General features: G+C 38.8%; 1 protein-coding gene across 3 annotated transcripts in view; it reads left to right on the plus strand.

The window, feature by feature from the left end:
• Positions 1-16,178, plus strand: part of ZNF638 (zinc finger protein 638) — a 61,566-nt gene extending 45,388 nt beyond the window's left edge. For 2 of the 3 annotated variants that reach the window (XM_070429437.1, XM_070429439.1), the window contains 7 exons: positions 3,821-5,036; positions 5,628-5,693; positions 9,641-10,589; positions 11,392-11,499; positions 12,486-12,587; positions 14,377-14,495; positions 15,829-16,177. In XM_070429437.1, coding sequence (XP_070285538.1) covers positions 3,821-5,036; positions 5,628-5,693; positions 9,641-10,589; positions 11,392-11,499; positions 12,486-12,587; positions 14,377-14,495; positions 15,829-15,900 — 2,632 coding nt within the window. In that variant the 3' untranslated portion in view covers positions 15,901-16,177. Of the gene's footprint in view, positions 1-3,820; positions 5,037-5,627; positions 5,694-9,640; positions 10,590-11,391; positions 11,500-12,485; positions 12,588-14,376; positions 14,496-15,828 lie in introns of all 3 variants that reach the window. The other variant, XM_070429438.1, reaches the window with a different exon arrangement.
• The last annotated feature ends 7,633 nt before the right edge of the window (positions 16,179-23,811 follow it).

Here is a 23,811-nt window from a genome sequence, read left to right on the forward strand (position 1 = left end):
ACTCTTAAACAACTCGACTCTGTGATCAGTTTTATATTCTTCATGTTAGATTTTCTTTTCCAAAATAGTTACAATGATAATACTTCAATCTTTTTGCATAATCTTTTAAAATTTTACACTTAAAACCAAAAAGGTAATGTTCAGTGTGTATTTTGATACTTTTTAAAAACAGCTGGGGTATGGAAAGGGATATTTATAAAACAGTAATATGTATCCTGCTTTATATTTTCAGAGGATGAAAGTTTGTTCTTCAGAACCTACACAAAGTAGTGACTCACTCACAGCTTTGTTTTGACCACATTGTCTTTTTAGTTACTCTCTCTTCCTGATGAATCCACTCATATCACCACCTTTGCCCCACCAATGACTAATCTCCCTGTTACTACTCTTTATTGGGATTTACGAATTTAAACTCTTTTTCCTTCCCTTATATAATTAATGTAATTTACCCTTATTTGTTGGAATTAATGTAGTAAGAGCTTTTAAGTATGAGAGCATTTTGAAAGTGCTTAAAATGTGGAGAGTTTATTTTATTTGATGCACTAATTGTAAGATGCCTGAAGAACAGAAAAATAGGAAGTTCTACTGATTTTTCTTCTCAGTAATTAATATTTATAAAATGAGACTTTTAAATGATAGAGGGTTATGAGTACATTAAAATATGTTGGTGACTTGAAGCAATAGATTTGATGTATGTGTCAGCACAAACTTTAAGTTGTACATCATACCAATTCATATGTCTAAGAAGTAATACCAAAAGCAATGTTTGATATAAAAGCCCATGAATGGCTTAATAAGTAACAATGCCACATAGAGTAGTAAAGATAGACCTACAGTTTGGCCACAGTAACTCTGGCTGGTAAGTAAGTAAACTCTTTGAAAATTCTATTTTATATATTTCATCTGACAAAATTTCTTTCAGGTCTGCAGGAATAGGCATCATCTGTGTTTTGGTCATTTTTTTCCCTCTCGTTTTGACTTTTAAAATCAAAATATATTTCTTAATGAATTTAGAGATAATTGTCTAATCTTAAACATCAATTTAAAAAAATCTAGCACTAATAACTTTTTCCCATTTTGCACTCAGTTTTTTTCTGACTTATATGGCATTAGAGAAAAAGATGTGGGTTTTAGCCCAAATACTTCACATTTGTTTATTGGAGTTAAACTGATTCTGAGAAAATATGGGTGCTTTTTTGCCTGTTTGTTTATAGTTGAAGTATTTAAATATATTTTCTACTGAAAGGATATCTCACATGAATATATTAATAATATAATAATAACTACATTTTGCCTGTTCTCGTCTTCCCCCATGTAACATTATTTATCATGTGATTAAGGCTCAAAATAAGGACACAAGATAAGATTTTCACCAATTCATTCATAATGTTGGGAAGTATCCAGTGGCACTCTGAAATAAACACTAATCTTCAGTATTGTTAAGTCTCAGTCTAAAGTTTCTTGTATATTGTATGGTATAGTCTTACCATTTGTTCTCATGCCCAGCTTTTCTTGTATGCCTTTGCTGAAGATTTGAAACTCTGGTGTTACAGGGGGGATGGAGGTGGGCAGAGGGTGGGAAATTAATACTTGTATCCTGAATGCCTTCCTGGGACCAATTTTTTGTGCCATTTCCCAGAATATGATTGTTTTCCTTTGATCTTCTGAAAGACTGATTGTTTGACTTCTAATGTTAATAATTACATGTATTTGACATTTCAAACTGACTTTCTAAGCTATCTAGATGAATATTGAGACTTTTTCCCATATTAGCCAGAAAACTAGATACTAATTTTTGGTAAATGAATTCTTTGAAGAAAGCACTGTAATTTTTAAAAAAACCATGCACAAGAACAAATATGGAATTGAGCCATTTTCCAAGTAGGTCTATGCTCTGTTTGAAATATGAAACTGCTGCATAGTGATTCATTTTATAGAAAAGATAATAGCTTTTTTTTAATTGACAAACTTTAAATATGGCAAAGGGGAAGGACTTGCTGTATTCTAGAGCCAGGAATCAAAATCCGCATTGCTAGTCTTCTAGACCAGTAGATCGGTGTTTTTGTAATAGCCTTAATTTGTAAAGGCTTTAGGGTTTATATACAGTTCTGTAATGAGGCAGAAATTTGAATTTAATCCTTATCATTGGAAATGAGTCTTGTGATTTAAAAACAAAATGTTTGTATTTTGAGAAATCATATTTATGTAACTGCTGTAACTGAATGTCACAACTTTTTCTTGTCTTTGTCATATTTGTGCTAGTCCTAAAAATTTGGAACACTTAAAATCAGCCATTGGTATTTTTTAATGTAAGGGGTGTGAATTATTTAAAACAACATTTAAACCCTTTCAGCATGTGAAGGGTAGCTTATATGCTTATATAAATGAATAAATGTATTGATTAAGGTCTATGGTTACTGGCTGTTTAACTTAAATTCCTCAGCCTCTTTGCCTTTACACTTTTTTTCAAGAGGTGTTTTTCTGATCTCTTAAAAAAGTTTTCTCCTTTGGAAGTTTAAACTTACCAATTTTAGGGAGAGGACTAGTTTACTGCCTCCAATTACTAGACCCTTATGTGATAGCACTTTTTCCAAACTTCTAAAATATTATTAACATGTCAGGACACAGATACACATTATCTTGTGTTCAATAAAGGATATATGGCCACCTCTTAAGAAGCATATCATAGGGGTATCTCATCACCTATTTTTTAAAGTAGGGGGAAGAATGTAGATACTCTTTACTATGAGGTATTGATGTGGCATGACCACTTTCTGTCTGGTGTCTTCCTCCAACCTGCTGCTTCTGATGTAATTAAGTGAATGTATTTGTTGAACTTGAATTTGTGTTGATAACATGCTGGACACTGTCTTCAGAAGCTTGGATTTTCCTTGTTACTCTTCAAAATTACGTCTGATCTTTGAAACATTAATATAGCTTATTCCGTCTCTGTCTCAATTATAGACTCACACTTTTGCTTACCTTTCATTTGGAAAGACCACAATGAAATAAGATCAGTTACATTTATTTCCTCCATTTATTCTATATAATTTTACTTACATTTTTAAGTTATGTATTGGAATTGGATATTATTCTCTATAACTGAAAATATTTCTTTTAACATATTTCTTCTCATAATATAGCCAAAGGTACATATTTTATAATAAGACCTCATATTTATGTTAGGGTGACACTACTATCAGTTTCATCTCTAACTTTAAATATCCAACAGAGTATTAAAACTTCCAAGGAATGTTTTAAGTATTAGTAATAAATACAGTTCTTGGGAAATTTAAAACAAATCTGTCTCATCCCCCAAAAAAGAAAGAGGTGACTTACTATCAGTTTCTGTTTATGTTGTTCCTTTTAGGTAAGGTTTTAGATTTCAATGTGTAGATTATTAGTTTTATTGTAAAGCTACATATATATTTTATTATTTCAGTTACCACTGTTAGAAAGATAGGACCTAATAATAAGAAGGAAATTTAACACAGAAGGAAAAAATTTATTATAGCTTAGATGAGTACAAGAATCTGATCAATGGTTATAATTTTGCCGTTTCCTTTGAACTAAAAAGAAATCTTCAATGCACTGGAGGATCTCTTTAAAATTTTTATATTGTTTACATATTTACATCAAGGCATCTTAACCATTATAATGCTGATTGGCTGGATTTCCCTATGCTTATTATTAATGCATTAGGAACTCTTAACAATTGGCATCAACGGGATTATTTATGATGGTTGAATTCTCATCATAGTTTGATTTTTGTTTGTGTTTTTGTTTGTGTTCTTTTTTGTTTGTTTTTAAATACTTTTAGCCCTGACTTGAAAAACAGTCCAGTTGATGAAAGTGAGGTGCAAACAGCAGCTGATAGTCCCTCTGTTAAACCTAGTGAGGTTGAAGAAGAAACTATTCCCAGCATTCAAACAGAAACTTCTGTACAACAGGAAGAGTTTTGTGAGGAAGAACCTGACAGAATACTATGTGACTCTGACTTTGCTATTGAAACGTTGGAAATCGAAACTCAAGGGGAGGAGGTCAAAGTGAAAATTCCTCTTGTAGAATCCATTCCAACCAATATTGAATTATTCACCGAAAATGTAGAGGAGTCTGTTTTAAATCAGCAGGTGTATACCAGTGACTTTGGGAAGGAAGAGGCAGAAATTATTAAAGCTGAAACAGAATTAGCAACATCTGACAGTGCATTTATAGAAGAAAGGAACATCCAAGGAATTCTAGAAGAATCTCCATCTGAAGCAGAAGACTTCTTTTCTGGGATTACACAGGCTATGATAGAAGCTATAGCTGAAGTGGACAAACATGAAACTGTTTCAGAAATAGTACCATCTACTTGTGTTGTGACCCTGGTACCAGGAATTTCCACTGGGGATGAGAAGACAATGAGCAAAAACGGAATTTCTGAAAAAAGTACCATGGATGAACAGGAGGAGAATGAATTTAATACTAAGGAAACCAAAATGGATCTGCAAATAGGAACAGAGAAGGCTGAAAAGAATGATGCTAGGATGGTTGCAGAGAAGGTGGAAAAGATTGCGGTAGCAATGAAAGAAAAACCTGCAGAAAACACTGGGATCAAGGCATACCCAAATAAAGGAGTGTGCCAGGCCAGTAAGCCTGATGAAACTAGTAAAACTAGTATGCTAGCTACATCAAATGCACCTAGCAGTAAATCAAGCATCAAGGCTGGTGTGGTCTCTTCTCCAAAGGCAAAAACTACAGCTTCCAAATCTGAAAACCAGAAAAGTTTTCTAAAACCTGTACTCAGAGATCAAATAAATGCTGAAAAGAAACTTTCAGCCAAGGAATTGGGTCTTAAACCTGCAAGTGCCAGGTTGGCTGAAAACAGCAGTAAAATCAAATCTACTCAAAGCGGTATTACCAGAGGAGGCAGTGGAAGGATCTCAGCTCTGCAAGACAAGGATTCTAAATTGGATTACAGGGATATTACAAAACAGTCTCAGGAAACAGAGGCTAGACCTTCCACCATGAAACGGGATGACAGCAACAATAAGGTGAGGAGGGTAGGAAGAATGGCTCAATGTATTTTTGAAGTGATTAGCTCTCTTGTAGCTTTGGAGTAGATGTAATCTTGATTTATACTTCATCTCACTTTACTCCCAAGCTTCCATTTCTCTTTCTGGTTCCATTGATCTAAGCTGATAGACATTTAGAATAATAAGCTCAAGTTCATAATTATTAACAGGTTTGGAAAGCTTTATTTGGATAAAATGTGGTCAGAAACTTAACTTTGTGGTTTAAAAATAAAGTCTTCAGTGAGTCTCCTGAAGTGACTTAGTACTCTGCTTCTGAATGGGAAACTTTTCTTTTTAAAATTGAAGCTTTATTTATCAGCTTACTGATTGCCCAACTTAGATATTGTTGGAAAAGGTCAGTAAAACTGAATTTAACTACAACTTCTAGATTATGCCTACACTGTTATTAACTGGTGACTTAGTTTGGTATATCTGGTAAATATTGGCATAACTGAATGTGTTTGGAAAATGTTTGTTGATTGAATTCTCTTTCCCTTTTTAAAGAACACTAATAACCTAGTTGTAAATTCTTTTTTTTTTTTTTCTATATTTTTTAACTTAATATTTCAGACTTTGGTTGGGCAAAACACCAAGAATCCTAAAAGCACCACTGGTAGAAGTTCCAAATCTAAAGAGGTGAGAAATAGTTTATTAAACCCTTCTGTTCTATCCATCCATGGAAGAGTTCATCTGCCTTATAACTTGTCCCTCTCCTGTAATAATTAAATTGATATACATCCCCACGCCCCCAGTGACTGTGTCCATTGCTTATCCTTATTTATATGCGTGCATACAAGTCCTTAGTTTGTGTTCTTTTTTTTTAAATTAAATCTTTATTGTTCAGATTATTACATTGGTTCCTCTTTTTTCCCACCATACCTCCCCTCCACCCAGTTCCCACCCCACCCTCTGCCCTCACTCCCCACCCACTGTCCTCATCCATAGGTGCACAATTATTGTCCAGTCTCTTCCCGCACCCCCCACACCCTTTCCCCCCCCAAGAATAGTCAGTCCATTCCCTTTCTCTGTCCCTGATTCTATTATAATCACCAGTTCATACTGTTCATCAGATTATTTATTCGCTTGATTTTTAGATTCACTTGTTGATAGATGTGTATTTGTTGTTCATAATTTTTATCTTTACCTTTTTCTTCTTCCTCTTCTTAATACCTTTCAGCATTTCATATAATACTGGTTTGGTGGTGATGAACTCCTTTAGCTTTTCCTTATCTGTGAAGCTCTTTATCTGACCTTCACTTCTGAATGATAGCTTTGCTGGATAAAGTAATCTTGGTTGTAGGTTCTTGCTATTCATCACTTTGAATATTTCTTGCCACTCTCTTCTGGCCTGCATAGTTTCTGTTGAGAAGTCAGCTGACAGTCGTATGGGTATTCCTTTGTAGGTAACTGACTTTTTTCTCTTGTTGCTTTTAAGATTCTCTCTTTGTCTTTTGCTCTTGGCATTTTAATGATGATGTGTCTTGGTGTGGTCCTCTTTGGATTCCTTTTGTTTGGGGTTCTCTGTGCTTCCTGGACTTGTAAGTCTATTTCTTTCATCAGGTAGGGGAAGTTTTCTGTCATTATTTCTTCAAATAGGTTTTCAATATCTTGCTCTCTCTCTTCTTCTGGCACCCCTATAATTCTGATGTTGGTACGCTTGAAGTTGTCCCAGAGGCTCCTTACACTATCTTCATATTTTTGGAATCTTTTTGCTTTTTGCTTTTCCAGTTGGGTATTTTTTGTTTCTTCATATTTCAAATCTTTGACTTGATTCTTGGGATACTCTTGTCTGCTGTTGGATCTCTCTATAGTATTCTTTATTTCAGTCAGTGTATGCTTAATTTCTAGTTGGTCTTTTTTTATATCCTCCAGGGTCTCACTAAATTTATCGGCGGTTTCCATAAAATTCTTGAAAAACCTTACAAACGTGGTTTTGAACTCTATATCCAGTCATTTGCTTTCCTCCATTTCTGTCATTTGTGTCCTGTTTCTTTGTCTCCGCATTTTTTATGCTTCCCTGTGTTGATAGAGTGGCTTTGTGTGCTAGGTGTCCTATAGGGCCCAGTGGCTCAGTCTCCCCAATTACCTGAGGTGGACACTCTTGGTGCACCCCTTTGTGGGCTGTGTGCACAGTCTTGTTGTAGTTAAGCCTTGATTGTTGTAGGTATCACTGGGAGGAATTTACCTCCGGGCCAATTGGCTGTGAGAATCAGCTGTGTCTGCAGTGGGAGAACTTCTGTGCTGAAGACACCCTTCTGGGGCAAGACTTGCTTCAGTAGGGCTTTGGTGCTCACTGAGTCTGCCCCCTGAGTGTGTTCCTTATGGATCTGAGGAGTTGTAATCTGGATGGTCCCACTCTGACCACTGGGTACAATGGCTCTTGGTTCTAAGGAGGTGCTAATTTGGCCTCTGCCTGAGGCTACCCAGCAGGAGCTACGAAGAGATCTGCAGATTCCCCTTCCTTTTTGGGGGGTTTGGAGGTGCCCCGATGAGGCCCAGCTGTGAAGCAATGCAAGCTGCTGTGGGGCCTTGGGTCTTCTCTTGGAAGTTCTGGGTCTGTCTGGCCCAGCTGCAGTTTGTTAGGTACTTTTCAGATTGCAAAGGGCCAGGGCATTCATATGCAAAAGCTTCTGCCGCAGCCTGGGTGGGGCGGGGTCTCGGAAGCAACAGAGCAGAGCGAGCAGCTATGGCTGATTCTCAGCCCTGCCCTAAGGGGCTCTGCGTCTCAGTGTCCCGGTAATTGCTTCCTCTGAGGGAAAGTCGCCCTCAAGTTCCGAGTTCTGCCTGCTGCCAGACAGTCCAGTTTCTCCCCGTATGAGTCCTGGGTCCCCAGAGACCTCCTGGAACTGGAGTTCAGAGCAGTCGGGAGCTTGTGGCTCCCTCCCGATTCAAAAAAACAGCCGGGTCCTCAGGTCCCCGCCCCTTTCCGCACGCGCGCTCAAGCCTCCGTACCTCTGCACTTTACTTCCGCAGCTCCTCTAGGTCTCAGTGTGCTTTTCTCTTTCCTTCTCGTTGTAGAATTTCCACTCAGCCAGCCTTCCTGTGGTTCTGGATGATGTCCGTTTTGTCTTTTCGTTGTATTTTTGAAGTTGTTGTCGGAGGCAGCAATTTTCGGTGTTTACCTATGCCGCCATCTTGGTTTCTCCCCCTTAGTTTGTGTTCTTGATGCAGGGCAAAAAGTTACCCAGGGACAGAAAGAGAATTAGAGTAGGAAAATGCCTTTAATCTCATATTGACAAGAATAGGTTATAAACACAGAATAAAATGATATGTGAAAAAGAGACTGGGGCTTGACTGAAGTCTTCCCCTCATTTTTCGACACTTCCAAAAAGGTGGTCATTTTGGTAAATGGATGGGCTCTATGATTTATTTATTTTTCTGGTACTCAGCCAAGCATACAGCTTACATTTTATGTTTGCTATTTTAGGATTCCACCATTCATAAAAATTTTTTCCTAGTCATTTTTTAAATATATATTTTATTGATTTTTTACAGAGAAGAAGGGAGAGTGATAGAGAGTTTGAAACATCGACGAGAGAGAAACATCGATCAGCTGCCTCCTGCACACCCCCTTCTGGGGATGTGCCCACAACCAAGGTACATGCCCTTGACCGGAATCAAACCTGGGACCCTTCAGTCCACAGGCTGATGCTCTATCCACTGAGCCAAACTGGTTAGGGCCCTAGTCATTTTATTTACTTCCTCTGGTAGGGGAAGAATTTGAGCCTATTTTATTGGGTTAAGGGAATATATTAGTTTAAGAAGCAGAAGTAAAGATATAGTTATTCCATTGACTTAATAAGTTGATAATACAACGGCTTACAGATTCCTTCCTCCCCAAATTACTGGGTATATATTCAAATGTCATTATTATATGCACTAATAATTAATCATTGATAGCATACTAAATGTTATAGGAAAAGCCTGCTGGGAATTTATTTTCTTTACTATTGGCATTATTTTTTGAATTATAGATACTACTTTTTTTTAAGTGCAGTAATACTTGCCACAAGGTCTTAGTAATTTTCCATATAACTTTATCAATATGTAAACTTTATATTTAAGTGCTGCATATCTTAAAATATATATTACATATATACTGGTCCATGGAACTATCTTGGTAGCTATTTACTTTTTTAAAATTTATTTATTTTTTATTAATTAAGATATTACAAATGTGTCATCATCCTCCCCATTAGGTATTTACTTTTTAACTTCATTGTGATATTTAACATACGGAACAGTGAATTCTTTATATTATACTGTTTGATAAATGCTTTTGTCCATCATATTTTAAAACTTGCACATTATTTAGGAATTAATTATAGTCTTATTGAAATTAAGTGAAGGTGGAATTAGATTATTACTAGGGTTTTACCCTTGGCATTGTTTACCTTGTGAACTACAGCTAATTCATTTCTCGGGCTTTTAAAAATAACTAATTTCAACCTTTAGGAAACCTCTTTGCACTGAAATTCTCACAAATGATACTTCATGCACATTTACTGGGGCTATTTGAAATGTAGTCCGTTTATTACTAGTTATTCACAATTCTTTGATTTTTTTTTTAACCTTTCCAACAGGAACCATTATTTCCATTTAATTTGGATGAATTTGTTACTGTGGATGAGGTTATAGAAGAAGTGAATCCTTTGCAAGCCAAACAGAATCCACTAAAGGGAAAAAGGAAAGAAGCTCTCAAAAATATCCCTTCCTCTGAACTTATTGTAAAGAAGAAGAAAGGGAAAACTGCCCCGCATGTTGTCGAGGGAGAATTATCTTTTGTAACATTGGATGAGATTGGGGAAGAGGAAGATGCAGCTGCACATCTAGCACAAGCTCTAGTCACTGTAGATGAAGTTATTGATGAAGAAGAAATAAATATGGAAGAAATGGTAAAAAATTCAAATTCACTTCTTACATTAGATGAGTTAATTGATCAAGATGATTGCATATCCCACAGTGAACCTAAAGATGTTATTGTACTGTCTGTGGCTGAAGAACAAGATCTTCTCAAACAGGAACGCTTGGTAACTGTGGATGAAATTGGAGAAGTAGAGGAGCTACCTTTAAATGAATCAGCAGACTTAAATTTTGCCACTTTAAATACTAAAGGAAATGAGGAAAATACTGGAAGTGAGTCCATTGACTTCATTTCTTCCCAGATGCCTGAAGACCCTTCTACTTTGGTTACTGTAGATGAAATACAGGATGACAGCAGTGATCTGCACTTAGTGACTTTGGATGAAGTAAATGAAGAGGATGAAGACTCTGTGGCAGATTTTAATAACCTTAAAGAAGAGCTTAATTTTGTTACTGTTGATGAAGTTGGAGAAGAGGAAGATGGAGATGATTTAAAAGTTGAATTAGCACAAAGCAAAAATGAACATCCCACAGATAAAAGAGGGGATAGGAAAAAGAGAGCTATGGACACAAGGAAGACAAAACTTGAAGCCTTGTCCCAAGTGGGTCCAGTAAGTGTGAATGTTAAGGAAGAAGATCTGAACACCATGACTGAGAGGCACTTAGCAGGTAGATACTTAGAAGTGGTTGCTTTCTGTTTTAGGAGGGTATTACATTTAAAATATTTTAAAAACATGTTGCAGCATTTCTAATACTTTTACTCTATTGATAAAAGAACCAACAAATAGTTATAGCCAAGGAAATGTGTACAGATTTCACAGATTTCTCTTACAGAGTAGCCCTCGCCCCAAGTTATTATACCTCAAGAAAAGATACCAAAACCAAAAAGCAAACTAGAGTACCAATATTAAAATTGGAATGAAATGGTATATTTGCAGTTTTTGGAAAACTAGCTTTGGTAAGTAGAAGGTTGTTTATACCAGACCGCCTCCCAGTATTTGCTTATACTTTGGATTTAGAAGAATTTAAGAAGGTACCATTTCACTGTTAAGTAATATTTTGAGGGCATAGAATAATAGGTCAGCTCATCTTCAGGACTTGAGGGAGATCAAAATAATATCCAATAAGGAAATCTTGAAAGCGTTATCCATACTAAAAAGAAAAAAATACTAGGAAGGTCCCACAGATTTGTGTAACAAAATAGAAAAATATGTATAGGCTTCTTAGGGAACACAGGTAGGAAGATATAGTTTGGAACAAGATAAATCAGGAAATAAAAGAATACTTAGACTAATGCTGAATGTTTTTAAATAAAATGCTCTTATTTTATATTAGAAATAAGCTTCCTTCCCAAATTTGAGTATTGTTTGCAAAAAAGGTGTTAAAATTGTTACGTATCATTAAAAGCAATTTAAATATTGTTACTGTAAGTAATAATTAGACTTTTTTTTTTTTTTTTTTTTTTTTTAAGCTAAAATGCCAACCAAGAGAGTTAGAATTGGGACAACTCCACCATTGGAAAACGCAGTTGAGACAGAACCAGAGCAAGATAAAGAAGAGGCCTACCAAATTAGTGAAGGTAAAGCAGGATTGATTGAAGGGGGACAAGAGAGTAACACAGCATGGGGTCTTAGATCTACCACTGAAGAAGAAAAGTAGAAAAATAGTGAAATAGCTTGTTGGGGGGAGAAGGGGTATAGCCTTATAATGATTAGATCTGAATAATGATTTTTTTATTTTTGTAATTTAGAGCGATAGTGGAATATAATGAAATGGGATAATAGAATAGTAGGCAATCTACACTAATAAAAGACAAAGATGCTAATGGACCATACCTTCGCTATGCCCAAGCCATGCCCACCAGCCAATCAGAGTGACTATATGCAAATTAACCCAACCAAGATGGCGGCCAGCAGCCACGGAGCTGGAGCAAGCTGGAGGCTTGGTTGCCCCGGCGATGGAGGAAGCCAAGCTTCCCACCTGCTCTGGCTGGCTGTGGCCTCTCCAAAAGGCAACAAAGTTTCAATTATAGAAGATAGATAAATCCCAGATACCTGCTTCCAGCCAGCCTCCACTGGGAGCTTGGGTGGCTGGGAGCTGTGGCCAGCCTGAAAAACAGCCATCAGCCCCTCACCCAGGATGACCACACCCTCATGGGGTGAGGGTCCTTGCTGGGGGACTTGGCCAGCCTACAAACAGCCATCAGCCCCTCATTCAGGCTGGCCAGGCACCCCAGCGGGGACCCCTACCCTGAAGGGGCTGTGGCCAGCCTGCGAACAGCCATCAGCCCCTCACCCAGGCTGGCCAAGCACCCCAGCAGGATCCCCCCTCCCTGAAGGGGGTGTGGCCAGCCTGAAAACAGCCATTAAATTCATTTAATAAGATTAAATAGATTTATCTATTTAGTCCTTACATCAAAGAATCTTAAAAGAGTGGTCAGGTAGGATTAAACAAGGTGAGCCATAAACTAATCTTTGAAGGAAGGGATTATCTAATGTAAACTGTACAAAGTCTGTAAATTTATTTTAAATAACGTTTTTTATTTAAAAATGTTAATGACTTTAGTTGGTGAGGAATCTGACTTTAAGGATTCAGAACCAGAACGAAAACGCAAGAAGATTGAGGACCCTTCTTTAGGGACACCAGTGGCAGCTGATGTCTCCAAAGGTAAAATAACAATGGCACTTTTTTTCCTAATCCATAAGAAATAAAATTCAGTTCCATCATGAAGGTTTTGTTGGTTAGATGAATAACAATAACTCATATGTCACTTCCTTTACTGTTCTGGTAAAAATTGAATTAAATAACTTGCCCAGACAGAAATTTCATTTAAGTAGAATATACTGAAAAGCTTAGCTAACCAACTTCGTTCATGGCTAGCTAAGGTGATCTGAAGGGCTCCTTATCTACACTAATAAAAGAGAAACATGGTATTTAGCGTACGACCGCTACCCTTCCCATTGGCTAATCAGCATATCCTTATGCAAATTAACTGTCAGCCAAGATGGCGGCCAGCAGCCATGCACTGAAGCGAACAGGGAGGCTTGCTTGCTCCTGTGATGGCGAACTCCAACGTTCCCCGCCTGACTTGCCGGCCTCTGAGCTGCAACTCTAAGAAACATTGTAACAAATATAGAAGCTAAACAAAACCCCGGAAACCGGCTTTCAGTCAGCCGGGCTTCAGCCAGCCGGACCGCAACATTGTATCAAATACAGAAGGTAAAGGCCAGAAACCTGCTTTCAGCAGCGAGGCCTCAGAGCTAAAGCTGCCCCAGAATAGAAAAAAAAGAAAAAGAAAAAAAGGAGCAGTTGGGAGCTTCAGTCACCCACCAGCCGGAAAACGGCCCTCAGCCCCTCACCCAGACTGGCCAGGCACCCCAGTGGGGACCGCCACCCTGATCCAGGACACCCTTCAAGGCAAACCAAGCCGGCCCCCAAAGGGTAATATGCCTCCTGGCACCGGAATCAGCGGAGCAGCGAGGCTCCCAGCACCGGGATCAGCGTGACAGGGGGCAGCGCCCAAACCCCCTGATCGCCCTGCGGCTGTGTGTGTGACGGGGTGCGGCGCCCCAACCCCTGATCGGCCCTGCTCTGTGTGTGACAGGGGGTAGCGCCCCAACCCTCTGATTGGCCCTGCTCTGTGCGTCACGGGGGTGGCGCCGCAACCTCCCCATCGACCCTGCCTTGAGTGTGATAGGGGGCGGTGCCCCAACCCCCCAATCGGCTGTACCCTGAGCGTGACTGAGGGTGGCATCACAACCTCCTGATCCGCCCTGCTCTGTGCATGACGGGGCGGCGCCCAAACTCCCCAATCAGCCCTGCTCTGAGCCTGACCAGGGGCTGCACCAGGGATTGGGCGTGCCCTCTGCCACCCGGGAGCAGGCCTAAGCCAGCAGGTCGTTATCTCCTGAGGGGTCCCAGACTGCGAGAGGGCACAGGCCGGGCTGGGGGACCCCTCCTCCCCCCGCCCCCCCCCCCCCCCAGTGCACAAATTTTTGTGCACCGGGCCTCTAGTTTGTCAGAATAGCCCTCAAGCAGACAGTTGCCCATCATCTGCCTCTTTCCTGTTTTATTTTAATAGGGGATTCCAAAGCAATTTATTTCAAAGAATCTCTATGGGATTCTTTTTTCCAATGAATTGCTGTTCTTAGGAATTCCCTGGCATTCCTGGAGGCTCTGGAATGTTACAGAATTTGTTAAAGAAATAAAAACATTTTTTAAATTAAAAGCTTAATTGTTCTTGATCCCTAGATATATAGCAATCCTAGGGGCTAAATTGTCTAGTTAGAAAGAACTTTTTACCTATTTATTTAGCCCATTTTTTAACTTATATGTTTGTATATAAGTATATACTGTGCTTGGTTTTTTGTTGTGTTTAGATAAATTGATTAACATAGCTATAACGTATCATAAATTTTCCTCCTTTCTCTTTCCCCTCTCTCTTTCTGTACTCTAGATTTAGACTTTCTTGTACCGAAGCCTGGATTCTTCTGTCCAATTTGTTCCCTCTTCTACTCAGGTGAAAGAGCAATGACAAATCACTGCAAGAGTACACGTCATAAGCAAAATACAGAGGTAAATTTCTAACTCCCCATAAAATTTTCAGGTGATGGTATTATAATCAAACTACTTTAAGTGTCCACACAAAATGTACATTCTTTCCCTTTAGGAGGACTTCTGAAGGTGTGCGCCAGTTGATTTCTCTTATTCTCCTATTCCTCTCCTTTGTTGTTTCTTGCCAATAACTTCTAGTCTTTCTTTCCCTGGCAGCATTTGCCTGAGTGGATTCTGCAGATCACTAGTCCAGTGTGACTCTTCATTCATTAAGTGTAGGAAGTTGTATTCTGATGCGCTCTTGCAGAGTCATCGTCACACAGCATGTTAAAGTTTCCAAATTGTCTAGTTAGAAAGAACTGCTTACCTATTTATTTAGCCCATTTTTTAACCTGATTTAATCATTGCCCCTCCCTTTTCCCCAAGTTATACACATCTTCAGGGAGTGCTATAGAGAATTATCATCAGCCATAGCTCTAGTTTCTCCTGTTTGAAACAGAGTTGTTTTTACGCATTTTCCATATTGAATTTGTGGCACAGACATTCACCTAACATTTATTAAGTTCTTATTTGCTGGAAACTTACTTAATCCACCCTGATCAACTTTATGAGGTAGGTGTTATCATTCCATTTTAAAGATGAGGAAACAGTCTCAAAGAGTACCTAAACACAAGTATCTAACCCCAAGGTCATATAGCTAGTTAATGGCAGACCTATGATTTGAACCTAGCTTTGTTTTATTCTAGTCTTAAACCCTGAATTGCTATGTTCTAGGTTTTTGTGTGTTTTTTTAGCTCTTTGTTTATTTTCCATACACAAAAGGCCTGTTGCTGCCTTTGTACCTTTACATTGCTGTTCCTTTGCCCTCTCCTACTCCCACTTGTATTGCTGGTTGTTCCTTGTCTTTTAGGCTTCTACTTAAATATCAGCTTCCAGAAAGGCTTTTGCCCGAGAAAGAACAAGCTAAAGTAGAATCTTCTCTCCTCTACAAAAGAATCAACCTTAATCAATTATCTTACTATTTTTTCCTTTATAGGGCTTACCACTATCCAAAATTATTTATTTTTTATTGTCTCTCTTCTTCCGCTAGAATGTAAGCTCTGTGTGAGGTAAAGGGCCTTACCTATTTTTTCAGCCACCCTAAGCACAAAGCATAATGCCTGGTAATCATTAATATCAGATAACTGATGAATGGAAGGAAGGAATGTTAATGTAAGGCACTGTGTTTCAGATCTTTACTTTATAGGATCAGGCTCTTTTAAATTGTAAATACAGTGAAATAGATTAGATTTGTATGTATGCACAGCAAAACAACATCTAATAAATATTGTATATTACAAATTGATTTTAACAGAAGTTCATGGCCAAGCAAAGAAAGGAAAAGGAGCAGAATGAGGTTGAAGAAAGAAGCTCAAGCTCTAGGTGATTGGGGAAAAATTTGTTAGAAATTTGTTTAGGGTCCAGTTGATTTGTGTATTTTTGTTATCACTAATTTGTAATTTTTGTTTCAAAAGCAAATATTCATGTTGTATAAATTTCTGATTGTCCTTGATGTAGAGAGACTGATGGGGAAAGTATGATGTGTTTGATTTTTATATCAAATCATCAGGCATGGAGAAATATCTTTTAGAAGTGTTAAAATAAATGTTCCTACTGTATATTTAAAATACCGTCTTGTGTTTGTGTCTGATTTATTAAAGACTTGTTTACATGTGATTTCAGACAGGCTTCTTCTCTGTGACCACTATGGCTTGGGATGTTTGGGAATTCTTCACGTGTTAAAACTTTTTTCCAACTATCTATGTACAGGTCAAAGATTTCTTAAACTCCCAATTTTGCTAGATAAAATTAGTTTTCAGCATGTTTGGCCCGGGTAGGTTTGAGTAAAATTCTACTTGATTTTTCTAATGTGTTAGGAACGTATTTGTTCTGCTTCTGGATATATCTACTATTTCTTTCACACTCACTTAAGGTAGCTCCTTGCAAGTAATTTAATATTAGCCTGAATCCACAAAGACAAAGCAGCCTTTACTTCTTTGCACCACTAGGATCACTTTTTAAACATTTGAATTATTACTGAATAGGTGTGTAAGAAATTATAAGGGTATAAAAAAATAACAATACAGTGGGTTGTTAAATGCTGGATACAGCCCAGTACTATAAATTTTAGAATAGACCATGCTTAAAAAATAAGCCTGCTGACTTTGAATTATTTTAGTACCTGATTTTTTAGCTCCTCCAAGATTAGAGTGCACCAATTAATAATAGAGGGTGAGTGAAGGGAACAGATACTACATTTTTAGGTTTCTTTCTCATCATAGCACAAGAGTTGCCTCACAGTCTTGCAAAAGTGGAGTGAAGTTGCTTACATTATAAAAGACAAGAGCTCAAATCAATTTATAACTCAAGAAACTGGAAGAAGAATAGTAAAACCCAAAGCAACCAGGACAAAAATGATAAAAGCAGAAATCATTGAAATTGAAAAGGGGAAAATGAGATGGAAAAAATTAATGAAATATAAAGGTCCCTTAAATCAATAAAATTTATAAACCTCTAGTACAGTTAACAAAAAGAAACAAATTGCTAATATCCAGAATGAAATGGAATACTACAACAAATTCTGCAGTGATTAAAAAAATAAAGAAATATTCACAACTCTGCTCAAAATCAACAACTTAGAAAAAATGGACAAATTCCTTAAAAATTACAAACCACAAAAACTAAGCCAAGATGAAGTAGAGAATCTGAATAAACCTAAATAATTGCAAGTTGAATTTATAATTAATTTCAAAAAAAGATACCTCCAAACCCATACTATTTTTCTGGAGAATTTACAAAGCAAAGAATTTATACAGTCTCGCCCAGAAAATTGAAGAGAGAGTACTTCTCAACTCATTTTATGAGGAATTGATTCCAGATCTGCAAGGCTGGTTCAATATTGGAAACTCAATCAATATAATCTACCATATGATATCAAAATTCAGAAAAAAGAGGCATTTGACAAAATTCAACACCCATTTGTGATAAGAACAAAAACTCATCAATACACTAAAAATAGAGTCCTCAATCTCATAAAGAGGTTCTACAAAAAATAAAAATCTACAGCCAGCATCATACTTAATTTTGAAAGACAATGCTTTTCCTCTGAGATCAGGAACAATGAAAATATGTCCACTTTTACCACTGCTATTCAACATAGTACTACAAGTTCTAACCGTTGCTAGAAAAAAAGAAAGAAAAGACACATATTAGACACGTCTCTATTTGCAGGTAACATGACCGTCTACATAGAAAACTCCCAAGAACTAATAAATGGCTTCAGTAAGATACAAGATTAACACAAAAGTCAGTTGTATTTTCTATATACTGACAACAAGCAAGTAGAAAGCAAACTTTAAAAATTTGGACAAGTACATGCAAAAGAATGAAATTAGACTACTAATTTACACCATATACAAGAATAAACCCAAAGTGGATAAAAGACTTAAGTGTAAGTCACAAAACCGTAAAAATTTCAGAAGAAAACACAGGCAGTAAAATTCCAGACATTTCACTTAGTGTTTTCGCTGATACATCTCGGGCAAGAGTAACAAAATAAACAAATGGGACTACATCAAACTAAAAGCTTCCATACAGCAAGAAACCAACAAAATGAAAAGGGAACCCACTGTATGGAAGAACATATTTGCCAATAGTACATTAGATAAGGGGTTAATTTCCAAAATAACATACAACTCCATGCGAGGAAAACGATCCAATTTAAAAATAGGCAAAGAACCTGAATAGACACTTCTCCAAAGAGGACATACGGATGGTCAATAGACGTAAGAACTGACAGGAAGGGAAAGAGATGATATGCAGTGGGATGATTGGTCTCATTTACCAGGAGGAACTTGAGTTGTTTCTACACATTGGGGACAAGAAGGACTATATTTGTAACCCAGAAGATTCATGAGAGTGCCCCTTACAACTCTTGCCCAGTAGTTCTCATCAATGGAAAACTGCGGCAATTTGGTAAAGACAAGACCAGCAAAGACTCAAATCTCCCCAGCCTTTGTGCTGGCAGAGGGTAGGAGGAAGCTGGAATGAGTAATAGAAAAATTCAACTGTGATTATCAACAAAGGCCTTGATACCAGATACAGACGTTGGGACTACAGCAAGCATTTGGTATTACTTTTTTTAACCCTCCCATTATATTTTATGCTGGGTGTAACAAACTGAGGTGCTCTGACAAGTACCCAATTGTAAAACTAAGAGGTTGGAATATGAATAAAGATTGACCTCAGGGCCTAGGTTTGAAGGGGATCACCTTGGAGGGGAAAGAGTCCTCACATGTTGGTATCTGTAGGATCTGATTTCTGGTTCAGACATTGGGCAATGACTGGCCAAGAGAAGAGCAGTTGTGAAGTACTGTGACTCTGGGTAGGAAACACTGCATCATGCTTTGTCCTGCTGTCTCAGCAGGGCCTATGGTTCAGTCCTGGTTTTCTCAAGAGGTTGTCCTCAGCTGACTCTATAGAAAGAAAGCTTTTGGAAGGGGTGGGTATTTGCCAGGGTCAGGCAATTAAATAGATTTCCTAGGCTCGGGGGAGCCTGGCTAATACAGCATGTTGTGGAAATCACAGTGTTTGGGTCTTGAAAGCTGGTCATCACGCTGGCCAGGATCCATCCTGAAGATTCTTCCAGGTTTCCCTTCTGCCCTTGCTTTTCCAACCAGTTCTTTCTTAGTCAGGATTAGGTTCCATGTAGCAGATTTCTTCTTTTTAAAAAAATATTTTTTATTGATTTTTTTACAGAGAGGAAGGGAGAAGAATAGAGAGTTAGAAACATCGATGAGAGAGAAACATCGATCAGCTGCCTCCTGCACACCCCCTACTGGGGATGTGCCTGCAACCAAGGTACATGCCCTTGACCGGAATCCAACCTAGGATCCTTGAGTCTGCAGGCCGATGCTCTATCCACTGAGCCAAACCGGTTAGGGCAGATTTCTTTCTGAGAGATGGGATTGTTCCTTAGATAAGTCAAAACATTACCAGATGCTTGTCTTTGAGCTAGTGTAACTTCCCTTAATGTCCAGAGAATGCAAGTCTGTCTTCATCACCTCAGCTGGCCCTTGCACTAGAATCATCATTCTCATTTTTCCTTCCCCTATAATACGCATATAGAGCCTTTCTTGCATGAGTCTTGATGAGGATTTCTATGCAGAGGTATATTTTCTTAATCTGTAGTCTCCTGCCTTGTGGTTGTTATGCTTCCTTGAACAAGGAGTATCTTTCATCACTTTATTAGATTGTTATAAATACCCCTTCTATTAAAACCTCAAATGCTTTTATTGCAGTCTGAATGTGGCCCCTCAAATTCATATGTTGAAATACTAACCCCTAAAGGTGATAGTATTAGTAGGTAGGACCTTTGATAGGTGCTTAGATCATGAGGGTGAAAGCCTCATGAATGGGATGAGTGCCTTATAAAAGAGGCTCCAGAGAGATTTCTAGCCCCTTTCCCCTGCATGAGGATGTAGTGAGAGGTCTATGTTATTTTGTTATAGCAGCCTGAATGTTCTAAGCTTACAACACTTTTACAGATATTAGAGACCATAAATATCTATGGTTTCATTTCTAAAGTTTTAATTCTATGAAATACTAGTTACACATTCCAATGATAACAATACTAATAATAATACCTAATATTTATTGAATGTTCACCAGGCACATATAATGTATGTCAAGCACTATTAGTAAAATTTCCTCAGCCCTAACCGGTTTGGCTCAGTGGATAGAGCATCAGCCTAAAGACTCAAGGGTCCCAGGTTTGATTCCAGTCAAGGGCATGTACCTTGGTTGCGGGCACATACCCAGTGGGGAGTGTGCAGGAGGCAGCTGATCAATGTTTGTTTCTCTCCCATTGATGTTTCTAACTCTCTTTCCCTATCCCTTCCTCTCTGTAAAAAAAATCAATAAAATATATTTTTTAAAAAATTTCCTCAGAGAAACAGAACCAGTAGGATATATATAAATGCAGAGGTTTATTATGAGGGATTGCTCTTGGATTATGGAGGCTGAGAAATCCCATGATCTGCCTTCTGCAAGCTGGAGGCCCAGAAAGCTGGTGGTGTAGTTCCAGTCCCAACCCAAGATAATGAGGATGGAATGGGTGGAGTGGGAGAGTAGGTTGCTGATGGTGTAAGTCCTGGTCCAAGTTTGAAGGCCCAAGAACCAGGAACACCAGTAGTGTCTGAGGGCAGGAGAAGATGGATGTCCCAGCTCAAGCAGAGAGCAAATCCATCCTTCCTCAGCTGTGTTTACTCAGTCTGTTCAGGTCCTCAAAAGATTGGATGATGCCCACCTGCATTGTGAGGGTGATTTTCATTCAACCTACTGATTCCAATGGTAATCTCATTCAGAAACACTCTCACAGACACATGCAGAAGTACTATTTTACCAGCTATCTGGGCATCTCTTAGATCAGTCAAGTTGTCATAGAGTTAACCAAAGCACTTGTCCTATGAGGCAGATATATTTATAGTCCCCACTTTACAGATAAGAAAACCGAGACTCAGGAAGATGAAGTAACTTGCCCAAGACCATAGAGCTAGTGAAGAGAACTAAGGATTGAATCAAGGGTCCAACTCCAGAGTCATCCCTTTACACTGCTGCCATTGTTCTTTTCTAGTCCTACTGGTTTTCCAGTTTTTAGCTGAATATTATATCCCTCATCATCTCCCCACTCCTCCCAATGCTGTGTTTTCCCACTTAATGCCAATTTCCAGACAAACAAGACTTCTCAGTCCTTGCTGAAATGTACTCCACCTGGAATCACAAGTGCTTTCATCTGGCATCTTAGATTATGATCCAGAGAGCTGAAGCCTGTTCTTTGACAATACCTATGTCAGTGTTCATGGTCTTTGGTCTGCATAATAACTGGGAAGCTTTTAAAAGCCAGAGTCCTGGGCCATTTGCAGAGATTTTGGTTCAGTAGGTCTAGGAGTGCAGGGGCTCTTGGTGTCTCTATTTTTTACAGGAAGATTTCTGATGCAGGAGACCTTCAATTGGCCACACCAAGAAACTTGATAAGTCAAATATCCACTTTCCTTTCATTTTCAAAGTGCCAAAGAAGAAACACTGGGAATGCCACCATTTATTGCCCTCTTAACCCCTGGGAATATTCTCTAGGCGTTTTCTGGTGGTATCTCCTCCTGAGTTGACGGAATCCTTTGGTATGTGAATCTCAGGAAGCTCTCTGGCTCATATCTGCCCTGAGACACAGCAGGGACCACTCTGACCTGCTCCCCTTCATCTGCATCAGCCCTGCCTGTGCCCTCATCCTGCACCTTAGCAGAGACCCATCCATCACCAGGACCTGACTCTGCCCCCTACTGGGGCCCGGAACAGATTTCCTCACATTTGTTAAGATTGGTGCATCCTGGGATATTGTCACTTCTTCCAGGAGATGAGATCATCTTGCTTCAGAAAAAGTTTAATTCCTGTTCTGCCCTTCAGTCCATCACCTTCGTTTGGATCTTCCTGCTTCCTCAGACGCATGAGCTTGCTTTTCCTTCTGTGTTTCCCAGCCTGTGTGCATGTGCACACACTTTTCGTCATCCTGTCTAGAGACTCCTCATCCTCTAGAATTAATTCAAAAGGAGGACTATGCAGCAAATGGACCCTCCTGCATTAGTCCCAAAGCATTCACCCTGCAGTTCAGCAGACAGGCCACTCTCCACTCCCTGCTCAGGGGCAGGGCTTTCAGGGGGGAATTTCAGACCAGAGGAACTTCAGCCCTCCTTTCTGAGCATACTCCTTTCTGCTGTATCACCAGCCAGGTCTGAACAGAAAAATAAATACTTGTCTATTCATTGAGTGTTTACTGAATGTTTATTATGGTAGGTTCTCAGGAAGGCCCCCTCCATAAGAAATTGACACTGACACTACCAGGAGTTTTTCTTCTCAGGGGAAGCAGATGAGGTGACCAGAGTGTGACCAGGGTCGGTGGTTCTTAGCAACCTTCACCAAAAAATCATGTCGTGTGTTCAGATGATCTCCTGGTAAAAAATCTGTTGCTGCTTTTTTCCTTTCTATTTTCTATTGGAAATCAGTATCAAAATGTGTCTCTTGATTTCTCAGTTGCGCTGACAGAGGCTTGGTGTATTAGTTTCTTATGGCTGCTCCAACCAGTTGTCACAAATGTGGCGATTAAAACAATAACTTGATTCTTCTGCAGTTCTGGAGGCCAAAAGTCCAAGATTAAGGTGTCAGCAGGGCCACACTCCCACCAAAGGCTTTTGGGGGAGAATCCAGTCCTTGCCTCTTAGTCTGTTGGCTGCCTAGCATTCCTTGACCTGTGGCCCCATCACTTCAATCTGCTGCCTCCATCTTTGCATCGCCTTCTCTGTTTGCCTCATTTCCCTCTGCCTCTCTGACCAGGATACAAGTGATTGCATTTAGGGCCCAATGCAATAATCCAGAATAAATGCCTCCTCTCTAGATCCTTAACTTCATCATATGTTTTGCCATCTAAAGTAATATTCACAGGTTCTAGGGATTAGGAAGTGAACATATCTTTGTGGAGGCATTTTTCTGCCTGCCACACTTGGCTGTGGGAAGTAGGTAACCTGTGTTGTCAGCCCCCAAAGATCAAGCAAGAGAAGCCCACCCCACTAACCCTGGACCATAGAGAGAATTAAAGAACCTCACTTTAAGCAGAGGGCAGAAAAGTGGTGGACATTTTGGGATTTCATAGGAAATAAAGAATAAATAAAATATTTTGATCAGCTTCTATATCTTGATGTGCTATAATTTCTTACCAGCTATGATAAAAATAAAATAAAAACCTTATCTAGGCCAGAGAAGAGAGGCACCCCTGCTTCTGGAAGACCCCAAAATAGTGCTTTGCATACATTTTACTTCCATTTTATCCTCACCATACACTGATTATATTCACCTAACAGATGAGGAAACCACAGCTCAGAGATGTTAAATCTGTCAGCGGTCAGGTGGTAACTGGGATCTAACACTGTTCCCACCCCACTTCCTGCCCCCCAGTACATCGTGGCCCACCAGATTCCTCCGCCCAGAACACAGGCATATGGTCTCAGAAGACCTGAGCTCACAGAAGTGAAAATGTATTGACCTTGGTTTAAGTAATATTTCTGTAAATTGCCAAAGTTGGAAAGTGCTCTACTTCTTTCTTTTCTCCCCCCGAAGAGAAACAAACTGTAACCTGAGAGAATTTTAAGAATTGAACAAACTCAACTGGTAAATATAGGTAAAATCTAAGCAAATCTAGATAAATTTTTAAAAAATATATTTTATTGATTTTTTACAGAGAGGAAGGGGG

Source organism: Myotis yumanensis, unplaced genomic scaffold, assembly GCF_028538775.1.
Source record: "Myotis yumanensis isolate MYYU_CA2020_CCGP unplaced genomic scaffold, mMyoYum1.0.hap1 SCAF_11, whole genome shotgun sequence".
Classification (NCBI taxonomy): Eukaryota; Metazoa; Chordata; class Mammalia; order Chiroptera; family Vespertilionidae; genus Myotis; species Myotis yumanensis.